Raw genomic sequence first — 19,526 nt, forward strand, 5'->3', positions numbered from 1 at the left:
TCCAAAGTTATTTTAGGTTATTTAACTGTATTTGTAATATACATATATTGTCAAACTTAGAATTAAAACATTAAAAAATATACAGGAGCAGCCACTGGTTTGTGGAAGCTGGTATATTGCTCTGCCATCTTGAATATGGTGGCCAAAATTACTATTCTGCCTGAGCGTGTTTTATGCATGTAGCATTATAGATAGAGGGCCTTACAAGTTCATTTTAATTTCAAGATCACAAATGCCTCTTTTTAGCTTATTATAATCATATTACATTTGTACATGTATTTGTACATCTCTCTCATCTTCCTCTTCATGCTTCCTCCTCATTTTCACTCAAGGGTCCTAAAAATCACACTTTTCCGTTGATAAACAGTGTGATTATATTCTCACATTGTATTTAAGTCTAACAATGTTAGAGCCGTTTCAAAGAAATGGTAAATGGTAAATGGCCTGTATTTATAAAGAAAGTTAACTCCTGCTAACAGCTGCTGACAGCAGAAAAAACAGCAACGCTTACCATCAGAAAGGTTCAGGATATTCTCAACAGCTCACCTCAGTATTGGTGTCATCAGACATATGTAAGCTTTACTGATACATTGACTCTTATCAGACTCCTTTCAAAAAGTTTTACAGCATCCTCCAGAGTAAATAAACATGGAAACATATTAATAGCTGAGCTAAACAGCAGCCTGACTGAGATAGAGACAAATGGGGGCCACAGGTTAGGATTATGCACTTGATTTGGGCGGTGGTTAAGGTAAAAGAAACAAAACAAACAAAAAACAAAAAGCCAGGGTGTGCTTGGGCTGTGCCTTACTTAGTAATCAACCATGTGAGTGGGTGGTCATGCAAAGTGTCTCATCCATGTGGAAAATGAAAATCTTTGCCTGATAATCAAATATACTGACATGGCACTAAAACACTTTTTGTATCATATACAGAAATTTGAGGCTATTTTGACAGATATTGCTCATAGCCTCAGAGTTTACTTTGGTGTCTGCTTGGTTCCACGTACCAAACTATTGACTATGGATTAATGTGACATTACTGGTAACAGACTAAATTTTGCCGTTAAACTCACCGGACAAGGTCACATATAAGTTATTCAGACTATGGCTGCTGGCTTTTCGCATATTTCTCATAAAACCTGGACCTGCCATAAAGATTCTCCACAGAGATACCATTTTCCAGTGGAAAGCTTGAGCTGTTTGTGTGTGAAATCGCAGAACCTTCTGGCACAAGTTCAGGTAACCAGTGAGCAAGGACTGCAGCTGACATCCTGAGGGTCCTGGATACTCTGCTCCCCCTCTGAGCATGTCAACAGTCTGATTAATACATGTGGCAGATCAGAGAGAGAATGTATAAAGGGATGCGAATCTTTGCACTACCTCCTTCTGTGCTGAATGCCCACATACCAGACATTAATCACGAAGGAAAAGAATTGTTTTCTCTCCACAGCACAGCACAAAAATAAAACTTCATCTGCGTCTAGGGCGAAAGGAGGGGTAATGTTGCGTGACATTCTCTTCATATCATGGAGCTAGAGGTCACCTCCCGGCACTGAGAGAAAAGAGAAAGGGAGAAAAAACCCAGAGCTCTCCATCTCTCACCTGCTCGCCCACTGTGCATGCATTCATCAATTCTCTCTCTGCTCCCGTCCTTCCATCTATCTGGCCTTGTGTGATACACACACAGCAACAGTGTACCCATAACACATACTGCTGTCTTTGTTATCTGTTCAAACGGACTCCAATGCCGATATGGACTGTCCAACAACATCCTCCACGACAGGGGTGGGTTTTCCAAAGGGGGCCACATGAAAAATCTAGACTTAGGAGGAAGGCCCCAACAGCTTGGGGCCTAAACTGGGATTCATTCTGCTCAGTATTAATTTTTATCTCTTTATAAACTGCTACTGGCAAGACTAGATGTAGATTAGGTAATAAAAGTGTGAAATAGGCAGTCTGTGAATCTGTGCCCTGATGTACTTATATATTTTAGTTACAAATCAAAAATATGATTAATTTTTAGCAATGACTTACACAACACCTCCTGGTATATAATATAATTCAAACATACTAATTTCACTGTAGTCACTTTGTCTGTCTGTTTCTGCTTCAAAAATGTATCAGATTTGCACAGCCAACGGTAGTAACACCTACTAGTTTGTACCATTTCAAACCAAGCCTTTCCGAGCATGAACTTACCTATGTGAATAAATCACTCCCCCCCTCGTAGTCCTTTTTATTGCTGCCAGCTTCTCTGTAATCTTAAACTCTTCCCTTAACCCATATACAAAGATGAGAAACTGGGCTGTGTCGCTGAGGTCACAGCTCTCCTCCAGAGCCAAGGATAGAAAGAAAAAAATGCTAGTTTTAAAGCTGAAACTCCTGCAATATCCTAGTTCTATCTTGTAATGTTTTGCCCAGAGCAGGGCTTCCTTCTTCTGGGCATATTAGCATCCACCAAACATTCTTTAATAAACTCCCCATCATGTCATTTTTGTGATAGCTAGCCTTGACAACTACATTCCTGGATATGCAAAGCTTGGTGAAAAATCTCTTGTTGGTTATGCAGCTTTTCTAGCAAAAGTTCAAATGTCTTTCTCACTGTAAATCAGTCATGTTTTTTGCATTTCTCTCCGTGTTTAGTCTTTTAATTATGATTCAAACTGTAATCCTTAAACCCAACAATCAGCTCTCCATAAACTTAGCCCACGGCTTTACTTCATACATGCTTTGAATTTCCTGTTAAAAACTCTACATTCTGCATCAAGCTTTCTTTTTTTAAATGTGAGTTAGTTAACTTAGACTAACTTATATAAATTTAACTGTGGTCCTCAAAATAAAGCAACAAAAATCTCAAAAAACAGTAAACCTTTCTCTATTAGGGCGTTTGTTCACGGCTGAAATGGGACAAACTGCATATGCTTGAATCCTAATTTCCCATTGGCTGGATATGCAGAACAAATAAGGGTGATTGTACAATGCCTAGGTCTGCTTCATGACTTTTATAAAGAAGCAAATGTGAGTCATAAAGCACCCTGAATATGCAAATAGCCACCATGCCTTGCTGCTGGTGTAAATGCTATGGAGTTTCAACAGCGCAGAACAAATGTTCTGCAAGTAAAAATGACACTATGTGGTAATATATTTGCTGAAGGACTAATGTGACAAGGACCTTATTAAAAAGGTACAATTAATAGATATTGTGTTTAACATTTCAACGGAAAATCGGTGCCATTAAAATCCATTCCCAAAATTATTTGTGCGGGTGGACTCGATTTATGAACCAGCCTTTTGGTGTGTGTGTGTGTGTGTGTGTGTGTGTGTGTGTGTGTGTGTGTGTGTGTTGGAACAACACTTACATTTATGCCAACAGTTACATTTACGCAAATGCAATGAGTCATAATGGAGTGACAGGATACAATACATTTACAGTCTCTACATCATAACTTGTGAATCATCTGCATACTTTGAGCCTGTCTGACTCACTGACATCACTGAATAAAAATAGTGATGATTTGTCACCTCTGTCTGTAAAAGGATTGGAATTATCTCCAAAGAATAATGTGTTGCCAAAAAGGAAAGGCTACAAAGGGAGATAAATTGAAGTTTTAGTAAGTAAAAGCAAGAACAAAAAGTTGCAAACATTCCTATTGATGATATAACTATAGTGCATCCATTATCTACCACTTAAAGGCTTCTGCCAGAATCCAGCATCAATCTTGTTTATTACTGTTCAATAGCACTGACCTTTTGATGACCAAAGTACGGCTTATGTACAAAAGCTTCTACCTGTGAGTGAATTGCAATCAATACCGGGGCAGCATTATGTTTCTATGCACTGTATGAAAAATCAGAGAGCAAGTCCAGACAGGGAAACGGAGACTATGAAAGCAGGGAGGAACCTGACAAAGCAGGACAAATGACTGACAGGAAGACTTGACAGGGGTAACTCTCAACTGGGGGATCCAATTCAACTCAAGTGTAATGCAGGTACCACCTGCGCATAAAGCAGATGCCAATCATTGACAAACAGACTGTTTATCTAGCTCTCAATAATGGAAACAAGGTAACAAGATTGAAATAAAAAAAGTACAAAAGCAGCACTCAGTCACTGGCTGCTGTGCAAGGAATGTTTAAAATACAGACAGACACAGACACAGAGACAAGTGGGCAGGGGAAGGTCAAGCACATTCATCTGCATCTGAGAAATGGTGTACAGGTAGAACCCGGTTGTTTGGCAGTGCCACGGTGTAGTCCCTCTAATTCCTCAAATGCCAAATGACTTTTGCCGCTCGCCCGAATCTGTCGCGATGTAATTTGTCTTCGACATCACGGCAACGTGTTTGTTTTGGTAACTATAAATCAAGCAGTCCTGTAATCTGATCATTACAAGACCCATCAGGACTAAAAATACAAACCAGCCATGCCTCTAACACTACAACAGTACTTTGCCTCCGTAGGATTTTGTTTCATGGTGACAGTTAGTTGAAATCTAACCCGCTTTGTGGGTAAACCTAGCCCTCTATGAAAGCTGAAAAGGGCAGGAGAGCATGTGCACTGGACAGCCATTATCCCAAAAGATGAATATGCAGATAGCGCTGCACTAACCGAGGAGAGTTCCAAGGTTTCAGGACAAGAGATACACGAGTTTAATTGAAAACATTTCAAGGAGCCCAAATTACTTTGGAGAGGCAAATTAAGAGTGAATTCTCAGTATTTAGGAGAAGTCCTCGATGCCATTTTCAATTTATTTGGCTAAGGGGCCATTTAGTCCTCCAGCATAAACAAATAAGCAGATGAAATGTCATGTTTCTCCCTGTTAAATTTTTCACAGAGACAGTCTACCCTTGTGTAGAGTTTAAAATTGGAGATTGTGCGGAAACAATCCATTTTTAAATTCCCTGCCAGACTGAGCCTCTTAGCCCACTCACATTCCCTGCCATTGGCGGTCAATAATCTGCCCAATGAGGAAACATTAGCTGTCATGTGAAAGACGAAGAGGAGGAGGTGGATAGGGTGAAGCTTGTAGAGGATGGGCGACTGAGTGATTTGCCTTACATACAGGCCATGAGATAAGCCTCTTGGTTTCCCCCTTGGCAGATAAAGGCCCCCACATTACAGTTATCACCGCAGACAGATTATAGACTCTACTCTCTCTGTAAGTACAGGATGACGGTGAATAGGCCTTCACTGTGCCACTACCATTATGAATGTTCCACTTGCACTGTTCTCCACTGCAATCAATCAAGTTTACAGCCAATTCGAGTTATTGCTTTCACTTGAATCTCTCTGAGTATTGACCTGGACTTTTCCTTCATCCCACAAGAGAACAAGCACTCACCTAATCTGCACATCATACAATCAGATGAATGGGAATGTACCATATGCTACAATATGTGATCTTCTTTGTTGTTCTGATTAAGTTAAGTCAACCCCACGTTGGAAAGGATGAAACAAACACACAAACTAATTGCAGACTATTTGCCAAATGGACAAATAGTTGATAGTCTCGTAGTTCTAGTCGCGTTCAGTAGCGTGGTCAGAGATCACAGGGACACGTATCAATCCACATTTCACATATGTCAAAGTGGACTGAAAAGGTTTAAGGCTCTGTTGCCCAGAAGCTGAGTTTGGCTTTGGTTAGCCCCAAATGGGATAGTCACCTGGGCTCACTCCTGAATAACCTATTTCCACACTGAAATGACTGATGAGGTGGGATAACGTAGCAGCAGCACAGAGTAGAGAGTGGAGCAGAGTGCAATGTATCAGGGGTTCGCCTATCGCTGGTTCTGCTCCAGGAGCGTCTTGGTTCATCTCTACAGCTCCCCAAAGACCCTGGGGAGGAGATTTAAGTGTGTCAAGGCTCTGTGTGCAAGGAGATGAGTTAGGGTTTCAAACACACAGTACCAAGACTCTAGCTCTGTCTGTAGTTCTCTCTCTCCTTCCCTTTCCAACCTGCATTTGCCTTCCCTGCTGTGCAAGCTCTCCTTCTTTTCCATACTCTATTAATCTCCACTCTTCACCATTCTTTCTCATTTCCACCAGATACCTCATCTTCCCCTCCCTCCTTCTCTGATATGGATGCTCCATGCAGGGATGACTTGTGGGCACATTAGAGGTAGTGGCAGGGGAGGATGATGGTGACTGATGTTACGTCTGTCAGTCATCACAGCCCTGACACAGATATGTCAGGTGGAGATACTGAGATCTTTGAAGTTCACTTGAACTCTGCAAAGTTACTTTCTGCAGGCAGAACATGTGTGGGTGTGCGCATGTGTGTACATGTGGATGTTTGCGATACAGGGTATGCACACACGCAGTAGGAGGTTTCTTTTTGACAAACATCTTTAGTCAATCTTTATTTTCACATCCTGACATATTACTGCAGTCATGATACATGCTTCCGCTTAAGCGTCACATCACATTTTGCCAAACCTCTTTAACAACGCAATTGAGTTTACAAAATGCATAAATAATTAAATGAAGGCCCAAAAACATGTGTGGTCCTGAAGGACTGCATGAAAAAAAGTGAACTGGTAGAAAATAAATGTAGCCAGTACATCATCCAGTCCCATGGGTTATGTCGTCAGATAATAAGATGGAAAAAATGAGAGCTGACAACAAAAGACAACCTGTTTGCTGTGAGTGCTCTCAGTCAAGGAAGCTGCATTTAAATATTTGAAGGCAACATAACAATAAAAAGCTTTTTTAAATATGATAAAAGCCAAGCAGCAGACCCACAGAGAAAAGCTAGCTCTATAGATAAATGTTAAATGACCCATACAGTGTTCTCTGCGTGGGAAGAAATGAGACAATGAGCCACATTCATATAGCTGCAAAGCTCATGAAAGTATCTGTCTCCTAGAGTTTGGTCGGGTTAGGCAGAGAAGCAGAGGTGAGGGTTTTCCAAAGTGTCTTTCATGCATAATATAAGCCCCTTTTGTTTATTAATGCCCAGCACTCCCACTAGAGACTGAAATACGTGGCGTGGACCCCACGTTGTCTGCTTTAATATTTGAAAGATAAATAATTAAAGTGGGCTGACATCAGTGCACCCTCTGCAGGTCTGGTTTCCTTGTCTTTGCTGTCTATAAAGCTAAGGCGTTGCCCCTGCCCATGACACACTCCCACTGATGCATCTATAGTGCTTTCATAAGTAAATCTATTACACACATTAAAGTAACCTTTAACCCCCCGCCCCATAAATGACTTCTACTCTTGATTTGTTTGTTTTTTTACAAGAAAGAGACTTATTGTTTCCATGTTTGGGTGGGCATATGGTTGTGGTAGAAAGCCAGTCAATGTACCTTGATAGAAAACTAATAGAAAATCTAGGCAGTATCACGTTTCCCACTTAAACAGGAGTATAATTAGGGTGTTTGTTTCATTGAAGGGAAACTTTTAAATTTCTTTATATGATATGTTAAAAAGGTATTTTGAAAAATAGCTGAAGTAGCAGATGTATCAATACAGTAGACTAGTTGACTTTCCTTCAAGTGTAAAATGTCATGTTTCCTGTTTAAATTTTTATTTGAACACTAATTACATAATTTTCTTCAGGTTTAACAAAAGTCAAATTCTACCTAAAAATGTGTCACAGCTGTCATGCAAAGGCAGTTAAGTCTTGTTGAATGTCTGCTCTCACAAGCTCTGACTAATTACCTATCAGTGCTCATTAGGATCTTACATTTATATAACGGGGTGTGCCACTCTGGCATCTATAGCTAAAACGATAGGGTAACAAAATTCCACAAGACATAGTTGAGCATGAAAAAATAACTTCAGATACCCTGAAAAGACAGCAAAAGATACACTTTTAGACATCGGCCAGCACATAGTTTTATACAAAAATGGAAGCCCAAACTGAAAAAAGCACTTCCCTGTATGACACTACATGTAAAAAAAAAGTTAAAAGCACATTATCTCAAAGTATGGCTGAAGATACAGTGAAAATATTGAGGGGAACAGTTAAATTAACCAAAGCAATGGTGGGCTCAACAGTGAGAAAATTGATTGTTGATTACATGCTTGCTGGATTTTTGGAAATTTTTTGGAAAGGTGTAGTCTGGCGCTTTTATGTGTTTCCTTTCAGCGTAGCTCAGGTGTTAAAAAAGGTGGGGGGCTGGGTGTGTGAAGGACAGAAAATGCCAAACCAGCTAGCTTATCTTAACTGGCCAGAACACCTGAGGCGTTCTTTCTGTTCCTCATCACGATGCGCATGTCCGTGCATGTGGTTGTGTGCCTTGGACTTCTTGTGGAGGCAGAATCATGAATACTAATAGTGTTCTCTGAAAGAGAAGGGCTGTGACTTGACTCTCAAAGGAGTGCGCTCAAATGAGTTCACAGATACACACACACACACATTGCAACTGACCTCCCCCTGCAGCCCAGAGATAAAGTGGTGATTATCAAACATAGCAGCCTGTCATTAGCACAGTAACCAGTGATATAGGCCATTGGTGAAAGACAAGGACAGGGCTCGAGTCAAGAGGGCCACACACTGGGTGGTTCTCAGCAAGGATGGTGATTGGGCCTTTGGAATCAGAGGGCCAGTGAACCTGCTTGTCCAGGATAGGACAGATGAAGGGGTGTATGCAGCAGCTGACCTCATCGGTATGCATGTATGGTCAAGGCAAACAAATCTTAGCACACAGAGGACTACAAAGAGTGAGTGTTCTTTTGGGGAAAGTGGACCGCGTCGTGCAGAAATTATAGCTCTAAAAGAAGAGAAGGCACCAAGGGAAACAGAGTTTTGAAATCTTGCCGGATGATAAGTCTAACAGATAACGGTAATGTAGAATTATGATCTAGTGACTGGACAGAAAGAGACAAATATATTTAAAATTTAAAAAATGATGAAAACCAAGACTGATACTAGAATTCTAATGGTTATGATATATTATACTAATTAAAAAAGTAAAGCTATGATAAATATAGCAATTAAATTTATATAAGCAGGTCATAATGTGTGACTCTTTAATACATCAATTACTTCAAGGGCACTATATGTGTGTGTGACTGGTTGTATGAGTATTAGAGAAGAAAAGCACTACATCAGTAGCAGTCGATTTACCGTTCTCGAAGTTTTTATCCTTCTTCCTGATGTGGATGTCCCGTGGGATTGCCATATCTATCACAGCTTCCGTTTCTGCTCTTTTTCAACCACCACTATGTCTGGTTGGTTGGCCAGAACCTGCATATCTGTCTGGAACTTGAAGTCCCACAGGACCTCAACTACCTTTGGTGGTGTCTCCCATGGAGACTTCTAGTCCATATGCTCACAGCTATACACAACCCCAACCACTTGGTTGTGTCTGTCTTCTGGAGAAATTCAGGATTCTTCATGTTTCCTCCTTAACTGTGGCTCTAACAGAACTCTGTGCATTGTTTTTAGTTTTGTTGTCAGTGGCATCTACCTCCTCCTGTGGCTGGCTTATTATTCCAGCTGGGTATCTGATGACCAACAGAGCGTATGCATTGATGCCTTGGATCATACTCCTACCATTCAGCTGGTTTCTCAGCACCTGTCTTACCTTCTGGAGGTATTTAGCTGCAGCTGATCTTTGTGTATCTTTATGCCATAATCAAAGCTGCCCTGGAGAAAACAATGTGTTTTCTTTTGCTGGAAAGGTTGCATGTTTAACCATAAAAGAAAATAAGTCTGTGACATATGCTTCTCACAATACACACACACACACACACACACTATAACCACAGGCGAGGTTGAAAGGCCCAGGTGATGTGGAGCAGTTGTAATTATGGTCCTGTCTAAACTACAAATTATAAGATGGCTTGGGGTGATTGAGGTTAAGTTTTCATTTCCTGACTACATTCCATTTATGTTCCTACAAATACACCTGAGGTTGAGTCTGGCCTCATTTCCAAGATGACCATTATGAAGTGCAGGTAAAGAAATAAATGATCCTGATCATTACTGAAATTTAGCCAGAATTTAGAGAGATTCTATAGTGTTTATATAAACTTGTAAGTGCACATATTAGTGTACATAAGCACTAATGAAAATAATATTCAAGTTCCATCTTTCTCCACACACTGTTGACAGATGTGAATTTGAAGGACTGAGCCTTGTCAAGGCTATTTCTTTTTAAAATTTCACCACAGATTTTCAGCTGGATTGAGATCCACCAATGCATTTACTATTGAGGTAAAAACTAATGTCTCTTGTCCTTTCCCTTGCATGCAACCCTATCCCATAAGTGACTGGGGAGATTTGCTGGTTTTCTTTAGCAAATTCAAATGAAAGATTCCAAAATGCTTCATTGAAATGCTAGCAGACCAAAGTTAAAGCATAATCTCCTTAGCCAGTGCACATCTGTGATTCATGATATTCATCAATGGCTGCTCCTCTTTAGCTCACTTTAACTTTGAGTTCTCCTGTTAAGGTGCTGGTTTCTTTTGGGTTTTCTGTATGTAAATCCCTGTTCTTATAGCTTTGTGTCACAAACACTGCCTCTCGCTCTACCCATTAGTTATTCTATTAGACTGGTGCATGACTGCAGATGCGGCACCAGGAATGCAGGAATGATTGTGACCTATGGTCACAAGCTCCGAGTAGTGACCAAAAGACCAATTATGTAAAGAAAAACAAAAAAAAAAAAAACCAAAAACAGAAATGAGCTTTAGCCAAAGGATGTCTGAGATCTAATTTAGACACAGCTTGGCCATTTGGGAGGACCTCAAAGTAACCCAGTAATCCACTACATCAAAAGGTTCAGGTTGTTTTGACTGCTTAGGAGGTCCAGATCCAGAACATGCTGGACACACTGCATCTCTTGGCTGGCTTGGGAAGGCCTAAGTGTCCCCCCTGAATAGCTGAAGCAGGAAGTGCCAGGAAAAAGGGAGGTTTGGGTTTGTTTACTTAAACTGCTTCCCCGATTACCCAGCAATGGTTGGATGGGTTCTATCGTTTTGTTTGTACTTGCTCCATATTTTGAAAAATTCTGACTGGGAGTAGCCAACATCTCCTATTGTATTTTTTATTTAGGAACTGGATGATCCTTTCCAGTATGTCAACTGGTTGACAACTTGTTGAAGCCACGCTTTCTTTCAATCAGCCTGTTTCAAAAGCTTCAGTTCAGCAGACTATTTTACTTTTTTTTTTGTTAGTGCAGGTATTTGTTTTCACAAAGTGATTACATAATATTTTTAAGCAAAACGGACTGATTTTATTTATATCATATGATGGCTTTGACCTGTGGTCTTCTCCTTTTTAGATACGTTTCTACATTTTAACTTATTTTTTATTTTTATTTTAGATTTGTCTAGTCACAGGACATTTTTCCCCTTGCATTAGTTCTTCCTAAATAAGCTGAATCCCAGAAAAGGTGGTGACTTCTGGAATCTGTTTATTTGTCTTGTCCTTTTTGAGGGTGGCATTTTAACTTGCATTTCTGAATACATCAATGAAGTGCTTTCACTTCCACATCATAATGTAGTTTATATTTTTAAAGCAGTGCCACGTGATATTTTTGAATAATTTCATATTCAGATGTCTGCTCACTTCTGTTCTAAACTGTATTTCTTAAACAAAATGAACATTTATTATTTTCTCCTTTGCCTTTGTAGTATTGGCAATGAAAAATGGGCTTTATTTGAATAGTAAATTAAATATAATTTGTAAGTCATTTTGTCACATCCCCAGTTTTTCAAAAACAGGGTAACACGTATACAACCAGCACACTTCTGGAGACACTCAGTGAATAGATTCCACTGATCTACACAGAAGTCGTATGTCTTGGAGGCTCCCCAAACACATCAAAGACAGAAATGGGCTTTTTAATCCCCTGAGTCCTATGCACCGAAGTGTTCAGGCGTGGACTACCCTGCATGGTAAACATTTTCTTTGTCACCAATCCAAAGTCATACAAAGTGTGCATAAGGGTGTGACTGCCGGCAAGCACAGGTGAGAGCCGGTAGACGTGACAACAAAACCATGGTCATGCCACTGGTGCACATCAATGATGATCACACATGTAAATAGGCTCTGGGCAAGCCTTATTGGCTTTTATTTGCAATGACACAGGATGTCAATACCTCAGTGCAATCACTCCCTAATTCCAGTCCTAGCGTATTCACACTTGTCGTTAAAAAGTATTGTAAATGAAACATATTAATTCAGCCTCATATAGTTTTTGTACTTATAAATCATAATTTCCCTATCTAATTCAGATACTGAGTAAACAATGTATATGTGTAGGGGTCACTTAACAGGCATATAGGCCAGCAGAGCATTTCAACCTGTGCCCTTCACCTAGTCTAGTCTGGGGTTAAAGGCAGCTGATTTGGTTGTGGTCAGCAGAAAATCAGAATATAAAAGTTTCTCAGTACATAGAAGCAAAAAGCAAAGTAAAAGCTTCTGCATCAAACACAGTGGACCATCTATCATCAGCAAATGACATAGTGCCCCAAATCATCACAGACCACAGAAATTTCACAACTGAACTTTAAATACTCTACTTTTCTGCTAGACTCCAAGACGCTGATTTCCAAATGAAATATCAAATTTACTTTCACCCGATAAAGAGAATTTTGGACCAGTCCTTTTTTCTTTCTTTCTGGCTCAGGTAATATGTTTGATACTTTCTCTGGTTTAGAAGACTGATGATCAGTGATCATCATCTGGACAACAGTCAAGAGTCAAGTCAGCAGCCAAGACTGAGAGGCACAGAGTATTTACACAGGTTGAACATTAATTTACTCAAAGAAAAATGAAATTTTAAAATAATTTCAGATGCCAGAATTCTGATTTTGATAAACTGTAGTCCATAATCATCAAAATTGAAATGAAAAAAGGCTTTTAAATGTTAAAATTTTACTAAATGTTAAGGTTTACATTTTTAAATGCAATTATGAAAAAAATATTATAAATAATAATAAGAATATATATATATATATATATATAATATTTAAAAAAAATGACATTAACAAATTGCCATATATGGTATTGCAAGATACATGTAGTGTAAGACTGGTGTTCTGTAGCATTATAATGACAAAGCAGGAAGAGAACATCAGATAGTGCTTGAGCCTTGAGTCTTATGGACCTGATATGCTAAAACCCAGAGCTCGGCACAGGGCCACACTGACAGTGTAATGAATTGTAGGTGCCTACTTTCCTACTAGATGGAAGTAGCTTGGCAGTTGTTTGGCATACACCATTCCAGGGAGATAGAAAGCTCCTGCAGAGTTTTGGTGCCAACTTAAGATCTGATCGAGATGATGTTAGTGAGCGAATACATGAGTGACGGGAAAGGGTCCGCTGCAGCGTTGCGACAATGACATCCAGTTGAGAAACTGCCTACTGAAAGTGCTCTGAAGCAAGTGGGCTCTTATCACTGAGTGGGGTATTAGCTCTAGTAATAAGCTGTGGCACTTAGTTGACAATATGTGGAGAGCTGGCATTTCAGACAAGGACTTGATATGCCAGGCTCCAATGGAAGTATTTATAATGGCGACTGTATTTGACTCCCCACAAGAAAGGAGTGTTCTAATGTGTGTGTGCTGTCTTGTAGTGGATAATGAAAATGCTGAAAGTGCGATACTAAAAACAACACAAACCAAATGAGAAGCAGCAGTGTTTGCTGTGTAGGCGTGCATTAGTAACTGCTACAGCATACTGCTAGGGAGAAAAAAGAACAACAAATACAACCAACCAGTGAACCAAATAATGTCCCCATCTTGCTTTAGCAGCTATTCCGCTCAATGTGTACTTTTTTCCCCCTTTTTTTAAAAATAAAATACATCACAGTAAAACTTCCAGCACACGAGAACAAACACACAAGACCAATAGACCTATAAAGTGTGAGTTGAGCTCCCAGCCTGAGCTCTAAGTTTGCTATGGAAATGTAGTCTTTCCTTTTCACAGGGCGAACAGACCATATCTCTGGCAGACCAATATTCTTTGACAGCCATAAATCCACAGGAAGAGAGCCAGAGAACATTTTTATGTTAATTATGTCAATTTAAATAGCTTAGCAACTGAAGTTTTTAAAGGGGCAATCCAATTATCTAAGCTAGAAGGAAGAGAAGGCAGGAAAATGAAGAAAAGACACCAGCTGAAACTGTCATTTTAGAAGAAAAACTGCCTGTTACTCAGTAGTCAAAAAAATGGGGATGCATTGGGATGAAACACTATATTTTAGCAACGTCACTGAGGGAAAAATGATTCAGGTTCTTCTTCAAATACTCCATGTAATATGACACCAATTACATCACAATAAAACTGAATATAAATCCAAAGCATCAATAACCTAAATCTTAATTGTATTTAAACCCAAAAAAGAACCACCTAAACTTTATCAATATGTGCCTCTCTTCTTTTTATTGAGTAGAACATGTCTAAAAGTCAGCCAATACTTCAAATTCAAGTCAAGTCAGTGCACTTAATGGGAAATCTTATTTGTCGTTTGATCGCCCTGTGCTTTAATTCGGTTTGCAGCTATACTGAGAAAGCGAGAAGGGCAGTAATTAGTAAGAGAAACTGGTTTACAGAAAGATCCAGGGTTGTTGGGAGAACCAACTAGAAGAAAATTGAAAGACACGTGTGTGAACACGGTGAGGAATCAATAAACACTATTAGTATCTCTTGTCAAAGTAATGTATGTACAGCGCTTTGAGAAACAACAAGGAAAATATATTCACGGAAAAGAAGAGAAGTAACATTGCAGTGGAAAAGGCTGTGGCTGACAAACATCAAAGGAATCATCAGTGTGAAACTCTGTCTTGTCCCTGACAGCTTAGGCTAAGAACACCACGGCAACTGATGCACCATAGAGCACTGAGCCAAAGACATATACTGTGGAAAGTAGGACAAAATAAGGAGTGCTCAAGCAATTATCAGTGGATTTTCTCAAGTACACAATGTACCATGACAATCGGCATACGGAACTTAGCATTTCCACAACCACTTAAGGCCACTCTCCTTTAGTGGCTGCCATCACATGTCAACATTTACACTACAGGTTGTGATTAGATAAATTGGCCACAGTTCAATAAATCAGCAGACCCAAGATGGGTGCTGGATTTGAAAGACAAGTAGCAGAATACAGTTGGCTGGGGATGTGCTGAAAAAACAAAAAACAAATCCAGCATGAAAAAGCTTCTAGACATTTTATCCACCAACTCAGGGACATGAATTCACCCACTGGCCTATGGGGAGCTGAAGCAATGAGACTGGAAGCCCAGGCTTGGTTCCACTCATCTTTCCTCAGATGACTGAATCAATGGAGGGATAAACCAATACCCTGTGCGGGTTTGTTTTCTCAGCTTGGAACTCATTACAAGCGTAATTCAACCTCTTGAAGAGAAATTCCTTAAGGTATAAAAATGCACTTTTTGGGATGGCTCAGGAAAATCACTGGTTAACATTTGACTGATAGTTTTTAGAAGTGTTGAGAGGGCAGTAATTAGTAACAGAAAGAGAATGATCTTACCATGGCCCCCACGTGTAAGAAAGGGCATCCGGTTGATGGCAATGGGCACAGTGCCATGCTTGTTGTGGAAGTGGTGGACATGGTGGGTGGTACTGAGGGAAGAAGAGACTCGTGCGGCCACGGCTGGGCACGGGAAAACTAGCAGTGCCAGAGAGAGCACCAGCCTAAACAGGAATGCTGGACTAGCCCACACCACAGGTGATGCCGCACTTGGCCTGGATACCATTAGTAACCCTCCATCCACCTCCACTTCCACCTCCTGTTCCATAGGGGTGGGGCCTGAAAGGATTGTAAGGCCCCTCCCCCTCATACGACACACACAGGAAGTGAACATCTTAAATGAATCCTGGGCCCATGATCCCCAGCCTTCCAGCCCGGGGAGGAAAGGAAAATTCAGAATAAAAATATAAGCCAAAAAAAAAAAAAAAAAAAAAGATCCCGGTTTGAAAATCCCAAAAACAATTGGAATTAAAAACAGAAAAAAAAGACAAAATCCTTCCTGAAATGAAAGAACCCCAAGAATTCTCCAACAGTCTAGTGCTGATATCCAAATGCGTCTGACTTGATCCTTGAGAACCACAACAACTCCGACTCCTCTCCCAAAACACTTAAACCTTTTGATAATAAACTTAACCTATTTTGTTTAAAGAACAACCTAAATCCATTAACCAAAGCTTAGCAGCACTGATTTAGTGAACAAAAGACTCCATTTTAGCTCCTTGAAAAATGTCTTGTGTACAGCTCTTTGAGTTAATTGTTTGATAGGGTTTCCTTTGCCTTGGGGAGAGCTTCAGAGGGCTTCTCCACCCATAATCCAAGCCTGCATCACAAAGAAAAAGACTCATTCCATCCCATCTGAGCTTTTAGGAACCAACATAGAAGACCAGAAGAGCAGGCGAATGAAAAAAAGATACATAGAAGTAAAATCAGAGTGCAAACTGGAGAGGCAAAAAATAAGAGCAGAGACAAGGGTGCTGCAATGAAGGAGCAGCCAAATCCTGTTTTGGGGCTTCGAATCCCTGAAAGAGCTCTGAATCCTTTCAGTCTGCAGCTGAAATCAGAAAAACAAGGGATGAATAAAGAGAATAAATGACTGGATAGTAAAAAAAAATTTAAAAAAGGGATGTCGACAAGAGGGCAAAACGATTGGCTATTTCCAAGTGCGACGTTGCTGAATTTCTCTCCTTTTTTCTGACAAACAAATCAATATGGGTCATGGAATGCAGAGCAGGACCAAGAAAGACACCTTAACAGGATTAAACCACAACCAAAGCATCAGAGAGGTTGATGTTCAGTTCAACATAACATGCTCCTAATCCTTGGACTTGTGACCACGCTCCGTCCTACTTCTGACTGCTCTTCAACCTTGGAGGATAAAATTCCGTTTCTCTGCCCCTTTAAACAGTGCTCTCCAGGGTGGGAAGCAGATTAGAAGCAGCCACTGGTCCTCTCAATAGAACTCCGACACAAGGTGCAGCAGCTGGCTTGCTGAGAGAGTCTGGTGATGATGCTGCCGCTACTGCCTCTGCTGTGAAATTCATGCTAATTGAATCAGAAGCTGCAGCAACGAGCGCATCCTTCCTGCCCGCACAGTTCTCCCGTCTCTTTTTCCTGCTATCGAGTCAGCCAATCCCCCCCCCCCCAGCGGCACGCGCGCACAGCTCCGTGCTGGGCAGGGCAAAAATCAAGAGTCAGGGGCAGAAATAATGCTGGAAGGGAGGGAAAGGTGGACACACTCGAATCCTTTGAACGCACAGACGGTGACTATGATACATAGAGCGGAGCAGACACAGTGAGAGAGTGTTTGTGCGTCTGGTTGAAGCAGAGAGAGAGAGAGAGAGAGAGAGAGAGATGGAGAGAGAGAGAGGCAGTGGGAGGGGAATGACTGGAGAGAATTGAAGGAGGAGAGCACGCACGCAGGAAGGATGGGAGGCACGCATGGATGTTGTTTGCACACACATACAGGCGCCGGTGACTTTTAAAGCAACGCCAGCAAGCACATCGGCTGAAGTATGCATGGCCAGAACAAGGTATATAAATCCACAAGTGACAATAAAGACTGATACAACTTCATACACGCAGATAAACCTCTCTGAAATCAACGTTCCTTTTATAACTGCACCTCAGTTTATCCCTCTGCACATTACTTTTCATTTCTGCACACCATGTACTCACTTTCAGCTATTCATGTCAAAATGAGGGCAGGGTATGTACTGTGGAAGGGGGGAGAGTGACAGGTGGGGATGTTAAGACAACATGACAGTAAGTGAAGTGGGTGGAACAAAAGGACTCAATATAATGAGGATGAAAAAGATGGGAGCAGAGTACAAAGAAATGTTTACTGCAAGAGGAGAGGCAGTATGAATAAAACAGGGATAGAGGGATACAGCAAGAAGAGAGAAATTTCAGGAGATTGTGTATCAGATAAATCATGGCCAATAGAGAGTGCAGTTAGGACATGAGCTCAGTGCAAGAGACAAGAGGCAAAATAATAGCCAAGATGGGGAAAAGGCAGCGCAGGTCTTTTGCAGTGATGAAGAGAACTAATTTTCTCCCTCCTTCCCTCTCTCACTCCCACACACAGCTACACACACACACATATGCACACGCACACACCGCTGCCAGGTGGGATCATCCCGGGGGACATGTGAGATGCTGTGCTTGCTGCTGTTAGCGTGAGGGAGATGTGACACCCAGGGTGACCGAGGAACATGTCCTGATCTTGCAGAAAGAATGAACTGCTGAACTCAGAGGAAGAAACCACACTCTGCTCAAACTCATGAACTTCTTCACCAACTTTCGATTTCCCTCTTGTTTTTGGGAGGACGGGTGCTTAGCCAGACTCTCTCTGCACCCAGAGGGTGACAAAACAGGACTCCGTGTTACACTGATATAGCACTGATAGCTGTTACACAACTACTATACTGCACAAAATCTGGCTTAAAATACTGCAGAGTTTCCTGAGAAACTTTCTGTAGTGGGACAAAAATAAGCTAAAATTATACCTCATAAACTTCCCTCACCATAAACATGAAGGAAGACACTGAGTGAAAAGCTTTTTGGCCAGACAAGTTAATGGTTGTCTGAACAAAACCATAAAGTGAAGGTTGTCTCTTTGAAATGTCACACATGTATTAAATAATGAAGCTGGTGGCCTTCAGCTTCATTATTTAATGAATGGCCCTACTTTATTCGGCCTGTTCAGCTAAAGTGAATGCAGGTATGCTGCTTACCGTATTCTGCTACTGTCTCGACATCCAGCCTATTAAACGTCAATGTGCTTAACCACATAACTTCAGTATCTACCATCATTATCTCACTAAACAACTGAACAATGCTGACATAACCTGGCAGGTTATTTGATTTTATTGTTTACCAATATTATCTTGATCATATGAAGCCAAATCAACATTTTGTACCTCCAAGTGTCAAAGAACACAAATAATACAGTAATGTCACTACTTCTTATTCCTGTTATTGAGAGAATACACAAACTGGCTCCTACTAAGTTGTGGACCAGTCTCAGTGTCCATTGTCCACGTGTTGGAAACGCTTTCTAGATGCGAAGAAGTATTTGAATGTTTTTCCTTTGTTGGTGAAAAAGACGAGGACAACATGAGAGTAAAATGCAACACTACCGCAGGATGATTAGTGCCTTTACGCTACAAAGAACATACGAAAAAGCTTCTGCAAGCTAAGCACAGAAGCTCTACAACACTGATTGGGAGACTGATACATCCAAAGGTTAATGCACAATTAGCTACATCCTTTCTGGAAAGAAAATGAATGGCAAGTAAACTGACTCTGATAAATCACATCTGGCAGTATGAAATGCTGTCAAGTAAAGGCTCAGTGACATCAGAGTAAAAATAGCAACCTCTATGCAACCAAGAAAAAGAAAAATCCACTATTGTTTTGTTTTGTGACCAACTGCAAGTAGCTGCAGTGACCAGCTGACTGCCCAGAGGTAAACCACACCCTCAAACTCTAAGCAATCACTTTTGATTGCAAGGTGACTGCATAGGTCGCCTGTTGGGAGGCAATCTTTCTCCAAACAATCACGGTCCAATTC

General features: G+C 40.7%; 1 protein-coding gene across 3 annotated transcripts in view; it reads right to left on the reverse strand.

Annotated features, from left to right (window-relative positions):
• Positions 1 to 19,526, reverse strand: part of nrxn2b (neurexin 2b) — a 660,624-nt gene that overhangs the window by 201,585 nt on the left and 439,513 nt on the right. For 2 of the 3 annotated variants that reach the window (XM_080898455.1, XM_080898454.1), the window contains exon 1: positions 15,455 to 16,250. The exons of the other annotated variant lie outside the window; for it this stretch is intronic. In XM_080898455.1, the coding sequence (XP_080754581.1) occupies positions 15,455 to 15,788 (334 nt within the window). In that variant the 5' untranslated portion in view covers positions 15,789 to 16,250. Of the gene's footprint in view, positions 1 to 15,454; positions 16,251 to 19,526 lie in introns of those variants that run through there. 3 annotated transcript variants of the gene reach the window in all.

Source organism: Rhamphochromis sp. 'chilingali' (assembly GCF_963969265.1).
Source record: "Rhamphochromis sp. 'chilingali' genome assembly, chromosome: 1".
Classification (NCBI taxonomy): Eukaryota; Metazoa; Chordata; class Actinopteri; order Cichliformes; family Cichlidae; genus Rhamphochromis; species Rhamphochromis sp. 'chilingali'.